This window comes from Panthera leo, chromosome A2 (assembly GCF_018350215.1).
Source record: "Panthera leo isolate Ple1 chromosome A2, P.leo_Ple1_pat1.1, whole genome shotgun sequence".
Lineage (NCBI taxonomy): Eukaryota > Metazoa > Chordata > Mammalia > Carnivora > Felidae > Panthera > Panthera leo.
Window position 1 is genome coordinate 17,888,519 of NC_056680.1, and position 15,802 is coordinate 17,904,320.

Below are 15,802 nucleotides of genomic sequence, written 5' to 3' on the forward strand. Positions count from 1 at the left end.
AAGATTTAAGTCAACTCAATTTTTAAAAAGATATCAAAGATGACAAAGATAACACAAAACTTGTAAACTTTCACTCATCTGGGACTAATTTCTAAAATACTAACGTGTATACATAAAAATTTCACAAAGCAGGTTACAGCTTTGTGATTTATAGATATGTCAATGAAACAAACATAGCAGACACTCCTGAAATAAAACTTTTAAAGACACATTTATCCCTGGGAGATCACTGTCACTGTCCCCATTTTAAAGTGAATCTGAAATCAAACAGGTCTGACCACTTCTCTTAGACCACAAAGCAAATCTGTGCAGGAGATTTGGAAAATAACAACTTGATTTCAAGACTTTAGGCAAAAACCTCATAATTTAATATGCAATGTCAAAGAAACACAGAAGAACCATTTCTACTCTTAATGGTGAATAAACTATGGGAAGTTGTCCACAACACTGAAGCTTACGACCTCCAACAGCAATGACCGATAATTAACTCCTTGTTAGTGTGACCTGAATGTGGATTCAACTCAGAACTAGTTTTGTTTTGTTTTTTTCCAGTATGCTCTAATAACACTAAAGTCTCTAACTCGGTCTCTGTTTTCATTGTTTTGTTAAATTTTGGCGGTTCAAAACTAGGATTATTCTACTGTTAAACTGACCAAGCTTAGGTGAAAGCAACCACGGAACACGGAATTGCTTTTTGACAGCCTTGCTTAAACCAGATATAGAAAAGAGTTGTCTTTTTTCCTACACCCTATATGCTAAACAAGATAATTATCGTTTACCCTCACCAAATGTGATCCAATCGTTTTAGTCAAGTTTAAATATATACTACATATATTTTAATAAATATTTTCAGAAATTTTAAGAAATACTAAGAATATTTTAAGAAACGCATGTCCAGTTATGCAGAGGCGAAATGACCCGACTGGTATTTGCTTGAAAATACTTCAGCAAAGAAAAAAAAAAAAGTAGAAATGAAACATTTGTGACAGATATTTAAACTGTTGAATGTGGATAGTGGCATACAGGGGTTCATTTCACCCTTTGTCTACTTTTGTCTATGCTTAGTTTTCACCATAACTTTTCACAAAACGAATGATTTCCAAAGTTACCATCCCGGTTATTGAACACGAGCGAGTCGGTGGATGTGAGCGTCCTTGTCTTCGGCACGAAACCGGGCGAAGTGTCCCCCAGTAGAGGCGAGGCCGACGTGGGCTCCGCGCCACCACGCGGGCCGAAGGCGCGCACATTTGCTCCGAGGCTGAATCTGACAACTCACTCGGTGCGCTCGGGGCTCAGAGGACCGTGGAGCGCAGCTGGGAAGTGGAGCACGCGGGCTCACGCCCGCGGCTCGGGAAACCCGGGCAAACTCTGCTGGAGAGCTCCAAGGTCCCGGCCCAGTGTGCTCGGCCCCCGCGGCCCCTCTAGATCGCTGGAGACCCCTGCACCGCCCCCTCCGTCCCCCCACCGCGAACGTCGGCCCAGCCCGCCGCCTACCATCCAAGTCCTCGTCGTCCTCCGACTCGCTCTCCGCCTTCGCGTCGGTGACCAGGCCAGGGCCGGGCTCTAGAGCCTGGGAGCCGGAAGGAGGGGCAGCGGGCGGGCTGGCGGCTTGCAAGCGGGCCTCGCGCAGGCGGGTGAAGTAGTCCACCGCGAAGTCGACGAGGTCGGGCGGCTGCTGCCGCAGCACCTCCACCGTGTAGCCCTGCAGCAGCTCCGTGAGCCCCGGCGGGATCTGGATGTGGCTCATGCCGGCGGCGGCCGCGAGGACAGGCGGGTCCGGGCCGCCGGCGGCCACTAGCTCCGCGCTCCCTCACGCCGGCCTCTCGCCTGGTGCCCGCAAGGTCTCCTCCCGCGCGACCCGGCTCCGGCCTTCCTCGCGCCGCGCCGCCCTTCTGCCGGGTGTGCGTCTCCAGGCCGCACGACCCTACGCTACTACGGCTGGCCTGGCGCCGCCGCCGCTGTCACTGGGCAGCCGCCGCCGCCTCAGGGACCGACAGGCGGGCAGGCGGGACGGGCGGGGCAGGAGCCCGGGTTGTGACGCACGCGGCCGCGGGCGTGCGCGCCCCCGCCGCCCGCCGGCCCTCAGTGCGCGTGCGCCGCTGGGCAGCCCGCTGGCTCAGAGCCGTCCGAGGTCGAGATCGAGTCGCGGTAATGAGTGGTCTACCCGCCAAAGGGAGTCGTCAGTGCTTTTCACCTAGTCCCTAAGACCTTTCATGTATTGTTTCAACACTCGCTAAGAGCCTCCTGTTTGCCAACACCTGGTAGGCTCCACGGACACAGCCTACAGCCAGATAGCCAGACGCAGGCACATACATTAAAACCTCAGTGTGGTTCCAGTTGTGGTGGAGAGCAAGAGGGCCCACTTTAGGAGGTGACATTCAAGCTGACTCGGAGGCCTGGTAAAAAGTTAGGACCACCCTGGTCACTGGGTGGAATGGTGGCATGACCACAAGACCCTCGGAAGTCTGGCAAGAGATCTGCAAAATGTCAAATGGCGAAGGCCTTGTAGAGGCCCAGTAGGAGTTTCAGTGATAGGAGTAGGAGTTTCAGTGATACAGTAATTTGGGAGCCACAGGCAGAGAAATAAGCCTGGAAGAGTCACTAAGACAAACTTGGAGAAACTGGAATAAGGCCCAGGGCAGGAACAACCTCTATGCCTGTTCCTCCTCTTGAGCATTCCCACCAGGATTCCCAGGACTAGGCCTGCGCACCTCTTCTCTTCCCACACTCCACCCTGGACTCACACTGATGGTGTTGAGCAGACCACAAGGCACTGTTATCCTTTGCCCCTAGGGAGGGGGCATAGGTGAATTGGAGAGGCTAGGCTATTTCCCAAGTTGCCCCCTTCACCCACACGAGATTGGAAGGGAATAGAAAAAAGTGACTGCCCTGGGTCACAATGCTGACAAAAGGCTGGGTAGGCATAGGACAGAGTCCTGCCTCTCGTTGCTGGGCCCAGCCAGAAAGTGACAAGCTGTAGGCTTGGGAACCTCAAAGGCATTTAGGATGGTTAAGCTCCACCTGGTAATTACCTAGTATTAATTAAAATCAGCACTAAGACCTCTCATATTGGCTTGGCACACACCCAGGAGCTCAGTGCTGCTGGGAACTGAGTTTCTGGAAATAAGAGCAACCGATCCCCACTGGTACAGAAGCCACCCACGCTCTAGGCCAGGTAGGCCTGTGATTCCAAACAGCAGTGTCTCCCTGGTCATGTTCCTGGACCCCTAGAAAGAGTCTTGGGTCCTCTACTTTGTGAGAGGAGGGATAGTATCCAACTTGTTTCCTGCTGGTCCTTACTGCACACTCTTTAGAGAAGATTTACTGAATGAATGAATGAATGAATGAATGGTTTCCACACACCAAGCAAAGCCAGTGAAACTGTTCTCCTGACCCGTCTCAGAACTAGGATACTTTTCTTCAAAGCTGTGTTTCTGATCTCAGCATATGAACACTGCACTAAGGATAGGCAGTAAGAAGCTAAAGGGGCAGGGTTCCCCAACTCTTCTCTGCTCTTGAGTAAACCGACCCTTCCAAGTTTTCCAGGAGTCAGAACATACCCAGAAAACCTGGGTGTGACTCCCACTGCACCACTACGCCTGAGGATCTGCCTGCTTCAAACAATCCTACAACCAACCCTTTGGAAAGGCGAATTCATAACTCCACTCCCTAGTTTGCTCATTCTTCAGGTTTTATATGTTTTACAGGGGGACAGGTGCCTGTACAGTTAGGACTCTGACCTCAATTACAAAATAAGATAGAGGAAGGCTACTCCAGGGCTGATGACAGAGCTGGGTGTGGGTAGGCTCTCCCAGTCACACCAAGGAACTTCCATCAGCCTCTGCCAGGAGCAGGTCGGTTTGCTCTCAGATGCACCAAAGCTTCACCATCTATCCAGCAAACGGGACATTCAAAGGGCATCTTTGGAACTGGAAGGAATGACAGCAACAGAAAGCAGGAAACCCATAGCTGTTCCAAACCAGCCTGAGAGAGAGGAAGGACAGCCAGCCAGCCTCGAGGCCCTACTTGGCTCCCCTCCCCTAACACCTGGTCCAAGAGCAGGGATCCATCCCCGCACCTTCCAAGAAGCCCTTCTGTAGTAAGTGGAGTCTCAAGGGCCTTCATGAATGCCTAGCTGAGCTGGCCAAAGAAGGGTACCCTAGAGAAAGAATACTAGGGCCCTGAATCCCACATCTTCTACCCTTACCCTCCTAGGACTGCCTTTGTTCAAGCCTGTCCAGCTGCACCATTGGACGTTACTGTGGCAACCAGACCCACAGGCAGCCAGTAACCGGGAAACAGCTGCCAACCGTGTGATGGTGGGTGAAAAGACCAAAAACAGAGACTCTCAAGAGTAAGAGAAATACAGAGACTGTGGTAGAGAAGAGGAGTTCCCAGAGCACTGACATGACAGGCACTCAGCTCCAAGCCAGTCCTAGGAGTCACTACCCAGCAGGCAGTCAAATCTTGCAGACTGCCACACCACCAACCACAGGCAGACATGAACACAATGGGGCCAATTATCAGAGATTTTACAACTATGGATACACAGTAATACAGGTGGGGTACATGGTTAGCCCCATAGTAGTGGGTCTGGTGAAAATGAACATGGGTAGGGCACCAACTATTACGTCCAACAAAACAGTGGATTTCATGTAATCTTGATTGAACTCACAACCGTGTGATCAAGACCCGAGCTGAGATCAAGAGTCAGATGCTTAACCAACTGAGCCACCCAGGTGCCCTGATAGGTTTGTTATTTTAAAGTTTGGTTGTTTTTTTTTTTTTTTCTCTTTCCAGGAAGAAGGGATATACCCAAACTCTCCCAGACTCCTCTGGAAGGCTGCTCTTGGCTCAGACCTCCCAGCTTTTACTCCTCTGCCCTCTGATACCTTCTGCCCACTGGGGGTGGGGGAGGAGACTCAGCCCCAGCAACAACACCTCCCTCTTCTCTGCCCAAAGGGGATCTCTAAGCCACTCCACTCCCCTACTTGTCTCCAGGGACCCATTGGTCACCTGATCACCTCTGCACACCAGCCCCACTGGTCCAGTCAGTCATACCAGCTCATTTAGTATCTACCACCATCAGTTTCTATTTTGCCTTAAAAGTGTTTATGATCCTTGTTGACAGGAATAATTGGGGAAATAGGTTATGTTTTCTCTGTCATCACCCAAGCTGTCCTTCAGCCTCTATAATGCCTCCCTCATGGGGCCACTGCCTTTGGTCCAGAAAGTCTGGTCTATTTTAACAAGCATCCATGCCCCAGGAAGCAGTTAAATCCCAAGGCACGTGTTTCTGCACCTGTGAGCCACCCCCTCCCAGGACACTGTGTCCCCAGAAAGTGTCAGTCTCTGTAGTGGACCTTGGATCTGCCTCAGAGACCCGTCAGGGCAAGGACTGAACCTGGAAAGCAAGGGAGAGCCTGGCTGGAGAGTCACAGGCCTACATGCTCACCAGAGCAGAGAAAGCAGAAAAGAGAGCCCTCAGGGAACATCTGGCCCTGGGGCTTTCCCAGTGCCTGTAGGGACTGTGTGCTATCTGTGGCCTGACTCACAGGTCAGATGCCTGGGCTTTGACCCTGTGGCACAGACAGGCCCCCTGGAGCTTGGGTCAAGCAGCCCCAGGACAGCCTCTGATAGCATCACAAGCCTTTCTTCAGGCCTGTGGATACCCAGACCTCACTCTATTACCTGTCCTCTATTATCAATCTGCCAGTGATCTTGACAGATCAGTTTATCCTGTCTGAGCCATAGCTTCCACATCTGAAAGTGGGGGTAAAAATTCTTGCCCACTAAACATTGAGTTACATGGGGATAAAGAAAGAAGACCAAACCAATGAAAAGGTTAGAAAGGGTATAGGGGGTTCCAGACTCAAAAGAACTGTAGGGAAAGAATTATGTGTTGAGATAGTATGACCTTACAGCAGAAATGGCATTACTGTTGCTTTTTTTTTTTTTTTTTTTGAGAGAGAGAGAGAGAGCACACAAGTGGGGGAGAGAGGCAGAGAGAGAGAAACTTAAGCAGGCTCTATGCTCAGGGCAGAGCCCAACACGGTGCTCGATCCCACAGCCCTGGGATCAAGAGTTGGACATTCAACCGACTGAGCCACCCAGATGCCCCACTAGTATTGCTTCTAATAGGCTTGTTGCAACATCCCACCATCTGCCTCTCACCTTTGACCCACTTATACTCTGCTTTGTGCCTGGGTGAGGCCGTTATCACCAGTTGGTTGTTTTAACACTTGCGTCTCACTTCTACCTTAAGACTGTGACAGTCAGAGAAATTGCTGAGGAGGGCCCCAACCTCTTCCCCCACCTATCCCCATCAGGGAGAGAAAAGATATATCAGGAACAGGTGGCATTTCAAAGTGCATCATAAAAAGGAAGTGCCAGTCAGGAGGGAGTTACTCACCATCTGTTCTGCTCCCTTCACAAATATGCCTCCTGGGGCTTCCCTATTTGACTTAACACCTACTGAACAACCAAAGGAGTAAAAGAATCTACCACCACTAACATCAAGGAACCAAAACATTCCATTTTAAAATGGAAGTTGTTTCAAAGGGCAAATTATCCAGAAGCACAGACTGTAAAAGTGATCCTGAGCCATGGGAATGACTGTCATTTGGCTGGAACGTAAATGCACTCACATGGGCTTCCAGGCAAAGGCTGAGGTTGCAGCACTGTCTCAAGGACAGGGTGCTCCCGAGAAGAGCTTCAGGAAACACATATGTGGCCATCTCCAAACCAGTGAGAGATTAAAGACATGCTGCAGAATGAGGGGGCAGGTGTAACACTGAATTAATCTTCCCAAGCAGAGGGCACACAATTTTCATCTCTAAATGTTTTTTGTTTTGTTTTACTTGACCATAATTCCTATCTGGTCATCCAAAATATGTTCCCTGGAAGAAAGTGTCCTTCCTTAAACCCCCAAATCTTCAGCTTCCTGTCCAACTGGCCATATCCACTCCCAGATGGGGGTGGGTCCCTACCCCCTCACCCCTTTATGCAGAGTGATGGCTCTAAAGCCAAAGTCCAAGGATCTCTGTGCAACTGCAGTAAGGTGGGAAGTGCCAGCAGAACTGTAACTGTAACTGCCAGATGAGACAACGCCAGAGAAGCCCAGCTCCTGTAGCCTTGCCATCCACCAGACAAGGACAAACTAATTTGTCTCCTTCACCTCCTCTGGATGCACCTAGGCATCAATTTGTCTAATTAGCAAGGCCCATTTGGTGACATCAGATCACAGTGACCCCAATACCCATATGAAGAGTCAAGATTGATTTTGGCTTTTAGAACAATCAACTCTCTGTTAGCTCAGACAGCCATGTGGCTGAGGGCAGAGAGATAAAAGAATGAAGAGAAGGGCTGCAGGCTTGTACTGAGAACTGCGGGAACAATTAGCAATCAAGTCACCTGGTACCCCCACACCCTTCCCCATCAAGCAGCTGCTGTTGGGACATCAGGGAAGGCTGGGCTAGCCAAAACTTCTTCCTCTTTCTCCTGCTGAAGCCCCTGCCTGAAGCCACAAAGGACAGATACCAGATCCCTGACAGCCTCAGTCAAGGCTACAGGCTACCTGTTGAAATGACCCAAATCAAAAGAAAATTTCACACAATGCAAAAATTAGAAACAATATTTATTGTTTCCTGTTAAAAGAGGACGCTCTCATGAGAAAAGAGTGTGCAAAAATGGCCTTTTCTACACCCTAGGTTTTGTCATTTATCTCAGCAGGGCTCAGACTGTTGATTCCAAACCCTCCTCACTCTGTAGGAGGGAAAGCTCTCCATCTACTCCTGGGAAATTGGGCTACTTAAAGTTATGATTACCTGAATGCATTAAAAAAAAAAAAAATCAAACTGTTAACAGGCTATCTGCCCCTAGGCACATTTGTTCAGTCCACTTGGACAGAGAGATGTGGGCCTCAAGTCCACATCCTCACGTGCAGGCCAGGATTATATGATACCCTGGAAATCTGGTATGTGTTCCTTGGTAGGGATTGAAGAACCCCCCAGCTCCTGGTCAGCTGGTTGAAAACATGCATAGTGCCTCCAGTGAGACGCTGAGATTCCCTCTTTCTCGAGGAGTATTTTGGGTATAATAGGGCCTGTAGTCAACCAGTAGACAGCTCTCTGACCACAGGTCGTATCTGGTCTGAAAGCTACTTACTCCACCTCCAAATCCTCTTGAGATCCCTTAAACTGACAAGAGTAAATTCAAGTCTCAAAGTGGCAGACCAAGTTATACCAGGTAGAGGATGTCATTAAGGCAATGGTCTCAACAAGTCCATGCACACAGCTCTGATCCCACCATTCCCCTCCTTTTGCCCTTCAGGACTGACTAGTCCTGCCCACTGCTTCTTCCTCGGTGATAGCTTCCATCATCCAGAAGCCTCGAGCAGCCTTCAGCCTCACAAGTTGGGAGTGGCCCAGTTAAGGAACTTCATGGCAACTTCAAAGCCAAGGAAACAGGCCTGAGAAGGGGTTGGAAGGAAGAGAAAAACCAGCAGGCGTTGTGACTATCACAGAGACCACAGCTAACCCTGTCAGGACCAGAACTACTCCCTAACTTCATCAGGACCCTCCCTAACTTCATTCCTACCCCAGGTCAGGGAATCAAGCTGTGCTTTCTCATTCCTGAGAGGGGAAGAACATCCATGTCTCACAACTGCCCACTTCTGATGGCCAAGTCGGAAATCAAAGCCCCTCCCCTCAGAGAATCCCAAAGACAAACCCTCCTGAAGCTTCAGGAAAGGAAGCAAATAAGGAGGCTCTGGCTGAGGGTAGGATTTGGGGAAAACTGAGCTCCCAATCTAATCCTAGGAGCAAGCAAAAGTCAACCCACCTAGACTTTGGACACTACTCTAAGCTCCAAAGGGAAAGTACAGCCCCTGTCTGCCACTCACCGCGTTGGCTGGAAAGGCTCGGATCATCACTGCATTGAATCCCTTATACAAGGATGTGACTCCTTCATCCCGGATCAGCTCTCTCAGCACATCTCTGAAACCATTAGGATATTTTCCAGGAGGTGCTGTGGGTGAAATCCAACTGTTAAGGCTTTAGGAAGCTTCCTGACCTAACCATGATGACCCACGTGGGGACAATTTTGTAGTCAAGTCTTCCTGCAGGGTCACAGCATCAGGAAGAAGACACCTTACAGGTCATCTGGGACAAGTCCACAGACAACACAGTTCACTTTGGGAGAAACAGACACACTGTCTGGATTACTGATGCTAAGGGAGTGGAGAAGAATAAAGAATGAAATAATCCTCTGCTCATGTGAAGGCAGAAGAGTTGATTTGACTGCTTACCTCACTTATTTTGTGTTTTGGCCAACAGGAAGTGAGTCTAGGGTTCCTAGAACACAAATGACTACAAGGGAAAATGTTGATCAGACAGATGCTGGGTGCTGCTGTGGAGAGTGAGTATCTTCAGGGCCCTAAGAGCTCTGCACCCCAGGGGCAGCCAGTGCTGGGACCCACTCCACCCTCATCTACCCCACTACCCTCCACTAACCAGTCTGGAAGCGGGACTTGAGCACGTCCGGGGGGATTGCCACAGCCCAGTTGAAGATCCCAGCGATGCCCCCAGCCACCAGGATCCGAGGCACGCTGAGCTCACTGACACTGCAGAATACCAACCGCAGTCAGACAAAGGCTATGAGAGTGGCGTCTAGACCATCCCTCCTATGGCAGATGGGGCAGTTAGAGAGAGGGAGAAACTGGCCAGAGGGAGGAGGTCCAAGGCCAGGGCTCCTGTGACATGGCAGCTGCCTCTCCTTGGAGGAAGTTTCATGAACTTGTTTTATATACTTGCTCCAGTAGGTGAGGTACAGAGTTAGCGGTATTAGATGGGTCTCAGCAGCAAGGAGAGTTAAGTGGATATGGAACCAGGAGCAAGCCCCACTCTGCCATCAGACCCATTCACAGTAAAGGGCAACCAACCCATGACTGAGCAAAGTGGCTTCTAAGTTCTTCTATTCTCCTTACCTCTTTCCTTCTGGAGTGAAGATATTTTTCAGCCACTCATATGTCATGAAATACATCCCACTGGCTGGAACATCTGTTAGCAGCAAGAAAGAGGTGAATTAAATGATATAAAATCCTCACAGATTTCTTGAATTTAGAAGAGTCAAGCTTGGCACTGGCCCCTTCAAGGCTCCTTGGGAAGGTCCTCAGCAGCACTTCTTATCTGCATTAACTCCTGTGCAGTAATTAGATGCCACTTTGGGGCAAGCACTAGTGTGAGTGAGCACAAACATGCATGACAACATTTCATCTTCAAAGCCCCTTCTGAGTAGTCCCCACTGACATGCCCACTCCAAGTTACAGGCACTGCTAGTCTCTGGCCTTCCTCCAAGCTACCATGTTAGGACAAGGATGAGGCTGTGTCTGCCTTTCCTACTGCCACCCCAGCAGAACATGCCTCTCGAAACCATGGTGAGGCCCAGTGTCCTTAAGTCATTCTTTCCTCCCACTCATCCCTCCAGCCACAATTTCTACCTACTTTCCAGTCCCCTGTAACTGCCACTGTCTTAAGACATCCTTGAGGGCAGGGCCAGCCTGCCAGAAGGATGTTGGTTCCCCCTGCCCCCATCCTCATTTGTGTCCATGCTGGCTGGGGTGAGACTGCCTAAAACCAGGGCATACCATGCCAGCCTTCTCAGCCATAAGTGTGGTTTGCATGGTGCCAAAGCTAATCTGGGGACCCAGGTAACACCCTCTGTGGCAAATGCACCTCAGATGAGCCCCCAACCAAGGTGACCTCAGGGGGAGAACCTAAAGGGTTACCTCGCATGAGGGTGAGCACTGTCCCTTTGTAAATGCCTCGGATCCCAGACTCCTGATACAGCTTCTTTGCACAGTCCAAAGCCCCAGTGTATTTGGTTTCCCCTGAAGAAGCCTGAATCTGAAAGGGAGGGAAAAGTCATCAAAGTCAGCGGCAGCAACATCGAAGTCAATAGACTCAGCATGTTACAGAAGATTACAAGGTGAGTGTGGATGTGGTCATTAGGCATTAGACCAAGAAACACTTCACTGTCAAACTGACGGTTATTTGGAAAATAGAATATTGGTGGAAGTCACTAGGAAATAAAGCTAAATAAAAATATCACAAAGTATGCATATACTGACAAGAAAAAAAAATCAACAGAAGAATTGGAAAATAAGTGGAGGAACCCTCAAATCCAAGAGCATTCCCAATAAAGCTAGTTGGAAGGTCTAGAAAGGAGACAAATACTTCAGTCATTCACTTATTCCTTCAACAAATATCCACTGAATACCAAACCCATTCCAAGCCCTCACTGATCAGGAAGCCTGGTTAAGGAAAGGTGAACAGGAAATGGCATTCAGAGTTCTAAGTCCTGGGATAGAAGTCCTATGCAGAGCCAGGGAAGGCCAAGGAGAGGCCCCCATCCCAGCTTCAGGGATCCAGAGCCTAAGAGTCAAGAGCATGAGAAAGGCAGGCTGGGGTAATCCCAGAAAAGATCCGAGAGAAAGATCCCCATGCAAGATCCATAGGAAGTACAGAGTCAAAGGGAATCAACACACAGAGGCATCAACCAAAGAATAATTAAAGCTGGAGAGTTTGGCTTTAACAGTCCCAAGGAGAAACGCTTACAAAATAAACATAGAAGTCCAATAACTTTCTTTTTTTTTTTTTATGTTTATTTACTTTTGAGAGGAAGAGAGGGAGAGAGAACGTGTGCCTATGAGTGTGCACGAACAGGGGAGGGGCAGAGAGAGAGGGGGACAGAGGATCCAAAGCAGGCTCCACACTGACAGTAGCAAGCCTGAGCCTGATGCAGGGCTTGAACTCACGAACCATGAGATCAAGACCTGTGCCAAAGTCAGACACTCAACCGACACATATCCCAAGTCTAATAATTTTCTTACACACCAGCAATAACAAGTTGAAAATCATGGAAAATAATTCCATTCAAAATAGCAATAAAGGGGCACCAGGGTGACTCAGTCGGTTGAGCACTGAACTCTTGATTTCGGCTCAGGTCATGATCCCAGGGTCATGGGATCAAGCCCCACATGAGGTTCTGTGCTGAATGTGACACCTGCTTAAGATTCTCCCTCCCTTAGGGGCACCTGGGTGGCTCAGTCGGTTGAGCGTCCAACTTCGGCTTAGGTCATGAACTCACGGCTTGTGAGTTCAAGCCCCGCGTCAGGCTCTGTGCTGACAGCTCGGAGCCTGGAGCCTGCTTTGGATTCTGTGTTTCCCCCTCTCTCTGCCCCTGCCCCACTTATGTTGTGTCTCTCTCTCAAAAATAAATAAAAATTAAAAATTTTTCTAAAAATAACAAAATAGCAATAAAATATATGTATATCAAGCAGTAATAGGATTTGCATAAATAAAACTCTAAAGTATCTCTGGGGGACAAAAAAGAAGAAATGAATAAAAAGTCATAATTTCTGGTTTATTGTAAAGATCAATTTTTCTAAAAATAATAAATTTAAAACAATGTCAATCAAGTATCAATGGCTTTTTTTTTTTTTAATTTTTTTTAACGTTTTATTTATTTTTGAGACAGGGAGAGACAGAGCATAAACGGGGGAGGGTCAGAGAGAGGGAGACACAGAATCTGAAACAGGCTCCAGGCTCTGAGCTGTCAGCACAGAACCCGACGCAGGGCTCGAACTCACTGACCGCGAGATCACGACCTGAGCTGAAGTCGGCCGCTTAACCTACTGAGCCACCCAGGCGCCCCTCAATGGCTTTTTAAAATACAACTTCCCCAAATGATCTGGGCACATGTAGGCCTGGAATGTCTGAGGAATAGCAAGGAGACCCATGTGACCAGAGGACACTGGAGCTGACTCACAGTGACCTGGGAGGCCAAAGAGGATCGGTATGGAATTGACATATTACTATCAGAATCTTCTGTTTAGTGATGAAGGTGACCTGGGGCAATGTGACTGCAAATGGAGGGATGAGAAGGGATAGACTTGGCATCTGTTGAAAGCAAACTTGAACTATTCAACAGATGGGATATATACAGTGAGAAGGAGAGGAACCTAGCATGACTCCTGGGCTTTAGAGCTGAACAACTAGAAGGATGGTGTTGCCACAACTGAGTTGCAGAAGGTTGTAGGTGGAGCAGTTATTGGGAAAGACCAGGAGTTCGTTTTTGCACACAGTGACTCTAAGGTGCCTATTAGTGTCCAAATGGAAATGTTGGATAAACTAGTCTGGAGTTGAGGAAAAGGCTGAGTTGGAAATACAAACCAAAGAATCATCAGCATATATATGGTGTTGAAAAATCATGAGAAAAGAAGAAATCATCAAGGAAATGTATGTAATAAGAATAAGCTCTGTGGAGCATGAACATTAAAAGATCAAGATGATGATGAATCGGGGCTCCTGGGTGGCTCAGTCGGTTGAGCGTCCGTCTTCAGCTCAGGTCACGATCTCGCGGTCCGTGAGTTCGAGCCCCGCATCGGGCTCTGGGCTGATAGCTCAGAGCCTGGAGCCTGCTTCCGATTCTGTGTCTCCCTCTCTCTCTGCCCCTCCCCCATTCATGCTCTGTCTCTCTCTGTCTCAAAAATAAATAAACATTAAAAAAAAAAAAAAAGATGATGATGAATCAACAAAGGAGACCAAGAAGACCAGCCAAGTAGGTCAGAGGAAAATCGGAAGAGAAGCCAAGTGAAGATAGCTCTTTAATAAGAGGAGGGAATCAGCTGAGTCAAATTCTAATGATGGACCAAGAAAGACGAGGGCCAAGAACTGAACACTGGATTTAGTGCAAAGCTCACTGGTGACCTTGACAAAACTATTTTGTTGGAGTTGTGAGGTAAAAGCCAGACTAAAGTGGGTTTAACAATGAGGGAAAAGGAGCTAGAGATAATGAGTAAAAAATACAAACAAAAAAACCCAAAAACTTCTCAAAGAGTTTTGACATAAGGGGGAGCAAAGACATGAAGCACAGAAATTGATGTGGGAAATAGAACTTTGTATTTTCAAGGTGAAAATACAAGCATGTTTATACTCTTACTGCTGAGAACAATCTAGTGGAGTGCAAAAATTAATGTTGAAGGAAAAGAAAGAAGAACTGTTGAAGTGAGGTCTATGGATGGGTAAGAGGAGACAGGATCAAGCAAAGGCATGGGCCACCATCGGTGGAAACAAGCTGAGCAGCCGTGGATGTAGTAACAGGTGCCAAAAGGTGGATGGAGGTGGTGGAGGGCATCTGGTGAAGTCTTCTTCTGATAGTTTCAGTTTTCTCAGTGAAATAGAAAGCCAACTTATGTGCCGAGAGTGGAGATTTGAGAAGAGAGGAGAGGTATAAAGTAGTCACCCAGCAGGCAGAGGAGTGCAAGAGAAGAATACAGATAGAGACTGTCTCATCTAGGAGCAGAAAAGGACCTCAGGCACATTGGAAAAGGAAGAAGCCGTGATGGCAAAGACTGATGAACACGGTTACTGAAAATAAACATTTCCTTAGTTAAAATCAATATACAGACTTTGTTTCTAGGAAGTACTTTTCCCTATTCTTCCTGCTACAGTGCAACAACAACAAAAAACCCTAGACATTATTTTTATTTTATTTATTTTTTCAGTGCAGAAAAGGTGGTTTAATTAAAGCATGGGGACAGAACCCATGCGCAGAAAGAGCTGCCAAAAATCCTAGACGTTATTTAAAAATCTTTTTTCATGTTTTTTATTTATTTTTGAGAGAGAGAGAGACAGAGAGACAGAGAGACAGAGTACGAGTAGGGGACGGGCAGAGTGACAGGGAGACACAGAATCCATAAAGCAGGTTCTAGGCTCTAAGCTGTCAGCACAGAGCCTGACGAGGGACTCGAACCCATGAACCACAAGATCATTACCTGAGCCAAAGTCGGACGCTTAACCGACTGAGCCACCCAGGCGCCCCTAGACATTATTTTTAAAACAAACATGAGAAGAGTCTGAAAGTTTGAAGAAAAAGGAAGACTGGCTAGGGACCTTCGAACTTGAGTAATGACATGGTGGTGAGTTCTTTGGATTTTCTTTTTGATATATCTCCGACTTGAAGCTGAGGAAACTGGCAATCCAGGAACCCAAACAAACATAAACCAAAAGAAAAAAAAAAAAAAAAAAGCCTTAAGAAAAGCCTGTGTTCTCTACACAAAGGACCAGGAAAGGGATAGCCTAGAAAGACAAAAATTTTTTAGGCAATAAACACTTTACTCCCAGCCATTCACCATAGGAAACAAAAAACAAAATATGGGCCTCACTCCCATCCACACCATCAAAGACCAAGTGGGGAGCTTAGACTTCCACCCTTGTAGAGCTGTAACAACATGCTGTCAGGGTGGAGTCAGAGAAGGCCAAGTAGGGAACTAGGACTTTCATCCCTGCCAGCCAGTAACAGGGCCCTTCTACGGGGTCAGTGGAGATGTTGGAACTCCCATACCCACCTAGCAGCAAAAAGAAGTGCCCCACCCTGCGATGCCAACAGAGGCTGAGTGGGGAACCTAGACTTCTACCCCCACCTGGTAGTAACAAAGCAGCATCTTTCCCTTTCCTGGTAAAAAGTCAGAGAAAGCCAGCTAAAAGATAAAGTTTAAATAAGATCCACAGTTGCAACGTAATATATAAATATCCAGGTCCCAACTGAAAATCATTCATTATGCCCCAAACCTGGTAGATCTCAAACTGAAAGGAAAAAGACAAATAACAGATGACAATACCAAGGTAACAGAGCCATTATTATTATCTGACAAAGAAAGATTTGTTTTGTTTGTTTTTGTTTTTTTTAATCTGCCAAAGATTTTATTTTATTTTATTTTTTTTAATTTTTTAATGTTTGT

The 15,802-nt window shown here is 47.6% G+C and overlaps 2 protein-coding genes across 2 annotated transcripts in view; both read right to left on the bottom strand.

Moving 5' to 3' along the window:
* PRKAR2A (protein kinase cAMP-dependent type II regulatory subunit alpha) overlaps positions 1-2,009 on the bottom strand; it is a 112,422-nt gene extending 110,413 nt beyond the window's left edge. Inside the window, exon 1 of the mRNA XM_042929272.1 lies at positions 1,495-2,009. Within this exon, the coding sequence (XP_042785206.1) occupies positions 1,495-1,747 (253 nt within the window). The 5' untranslated portion in view covers positions 1,748-2,009. The remainder of the gene's footprint in view (positions 1-1,494) is intronic.
* A 5,610-nt stretch (positions 2,010-7,619) lies between these two features.
* SLC25A20 (solute carrier family 25 member 20) overlaps positions 7,620-15,802 on the bottom strand; it is a 29,736-nt gene continuing 21,553 nt past the window's right edge. The window contains exons 5-9 of the mRNA XM_042929273.1: positions 10,787-10,904; positions 9,986-10,058; positions 9,513-9,622; positions 8,903-9,027; positions 7,620-8,470 (exon numbers count right to left, since the gene is read on the bottom strand). Coding sequence (XP_042785207.1) covers positions 8,408-8,470; positions 8,903-9,027; positions 9,513-9,622; positions 9,986-10,058; positions 10,787-10,904 — 489 coding nt within the window. The 3' untranslated portion in view covers positions 7,620-8,407. The remainder of the gene's footprint in view (positions 8,471-8,902; positions 9,028-9,512; positions 9,623-9,985; positions 10,059-10,786; positions 10,905-15,802) is intronic.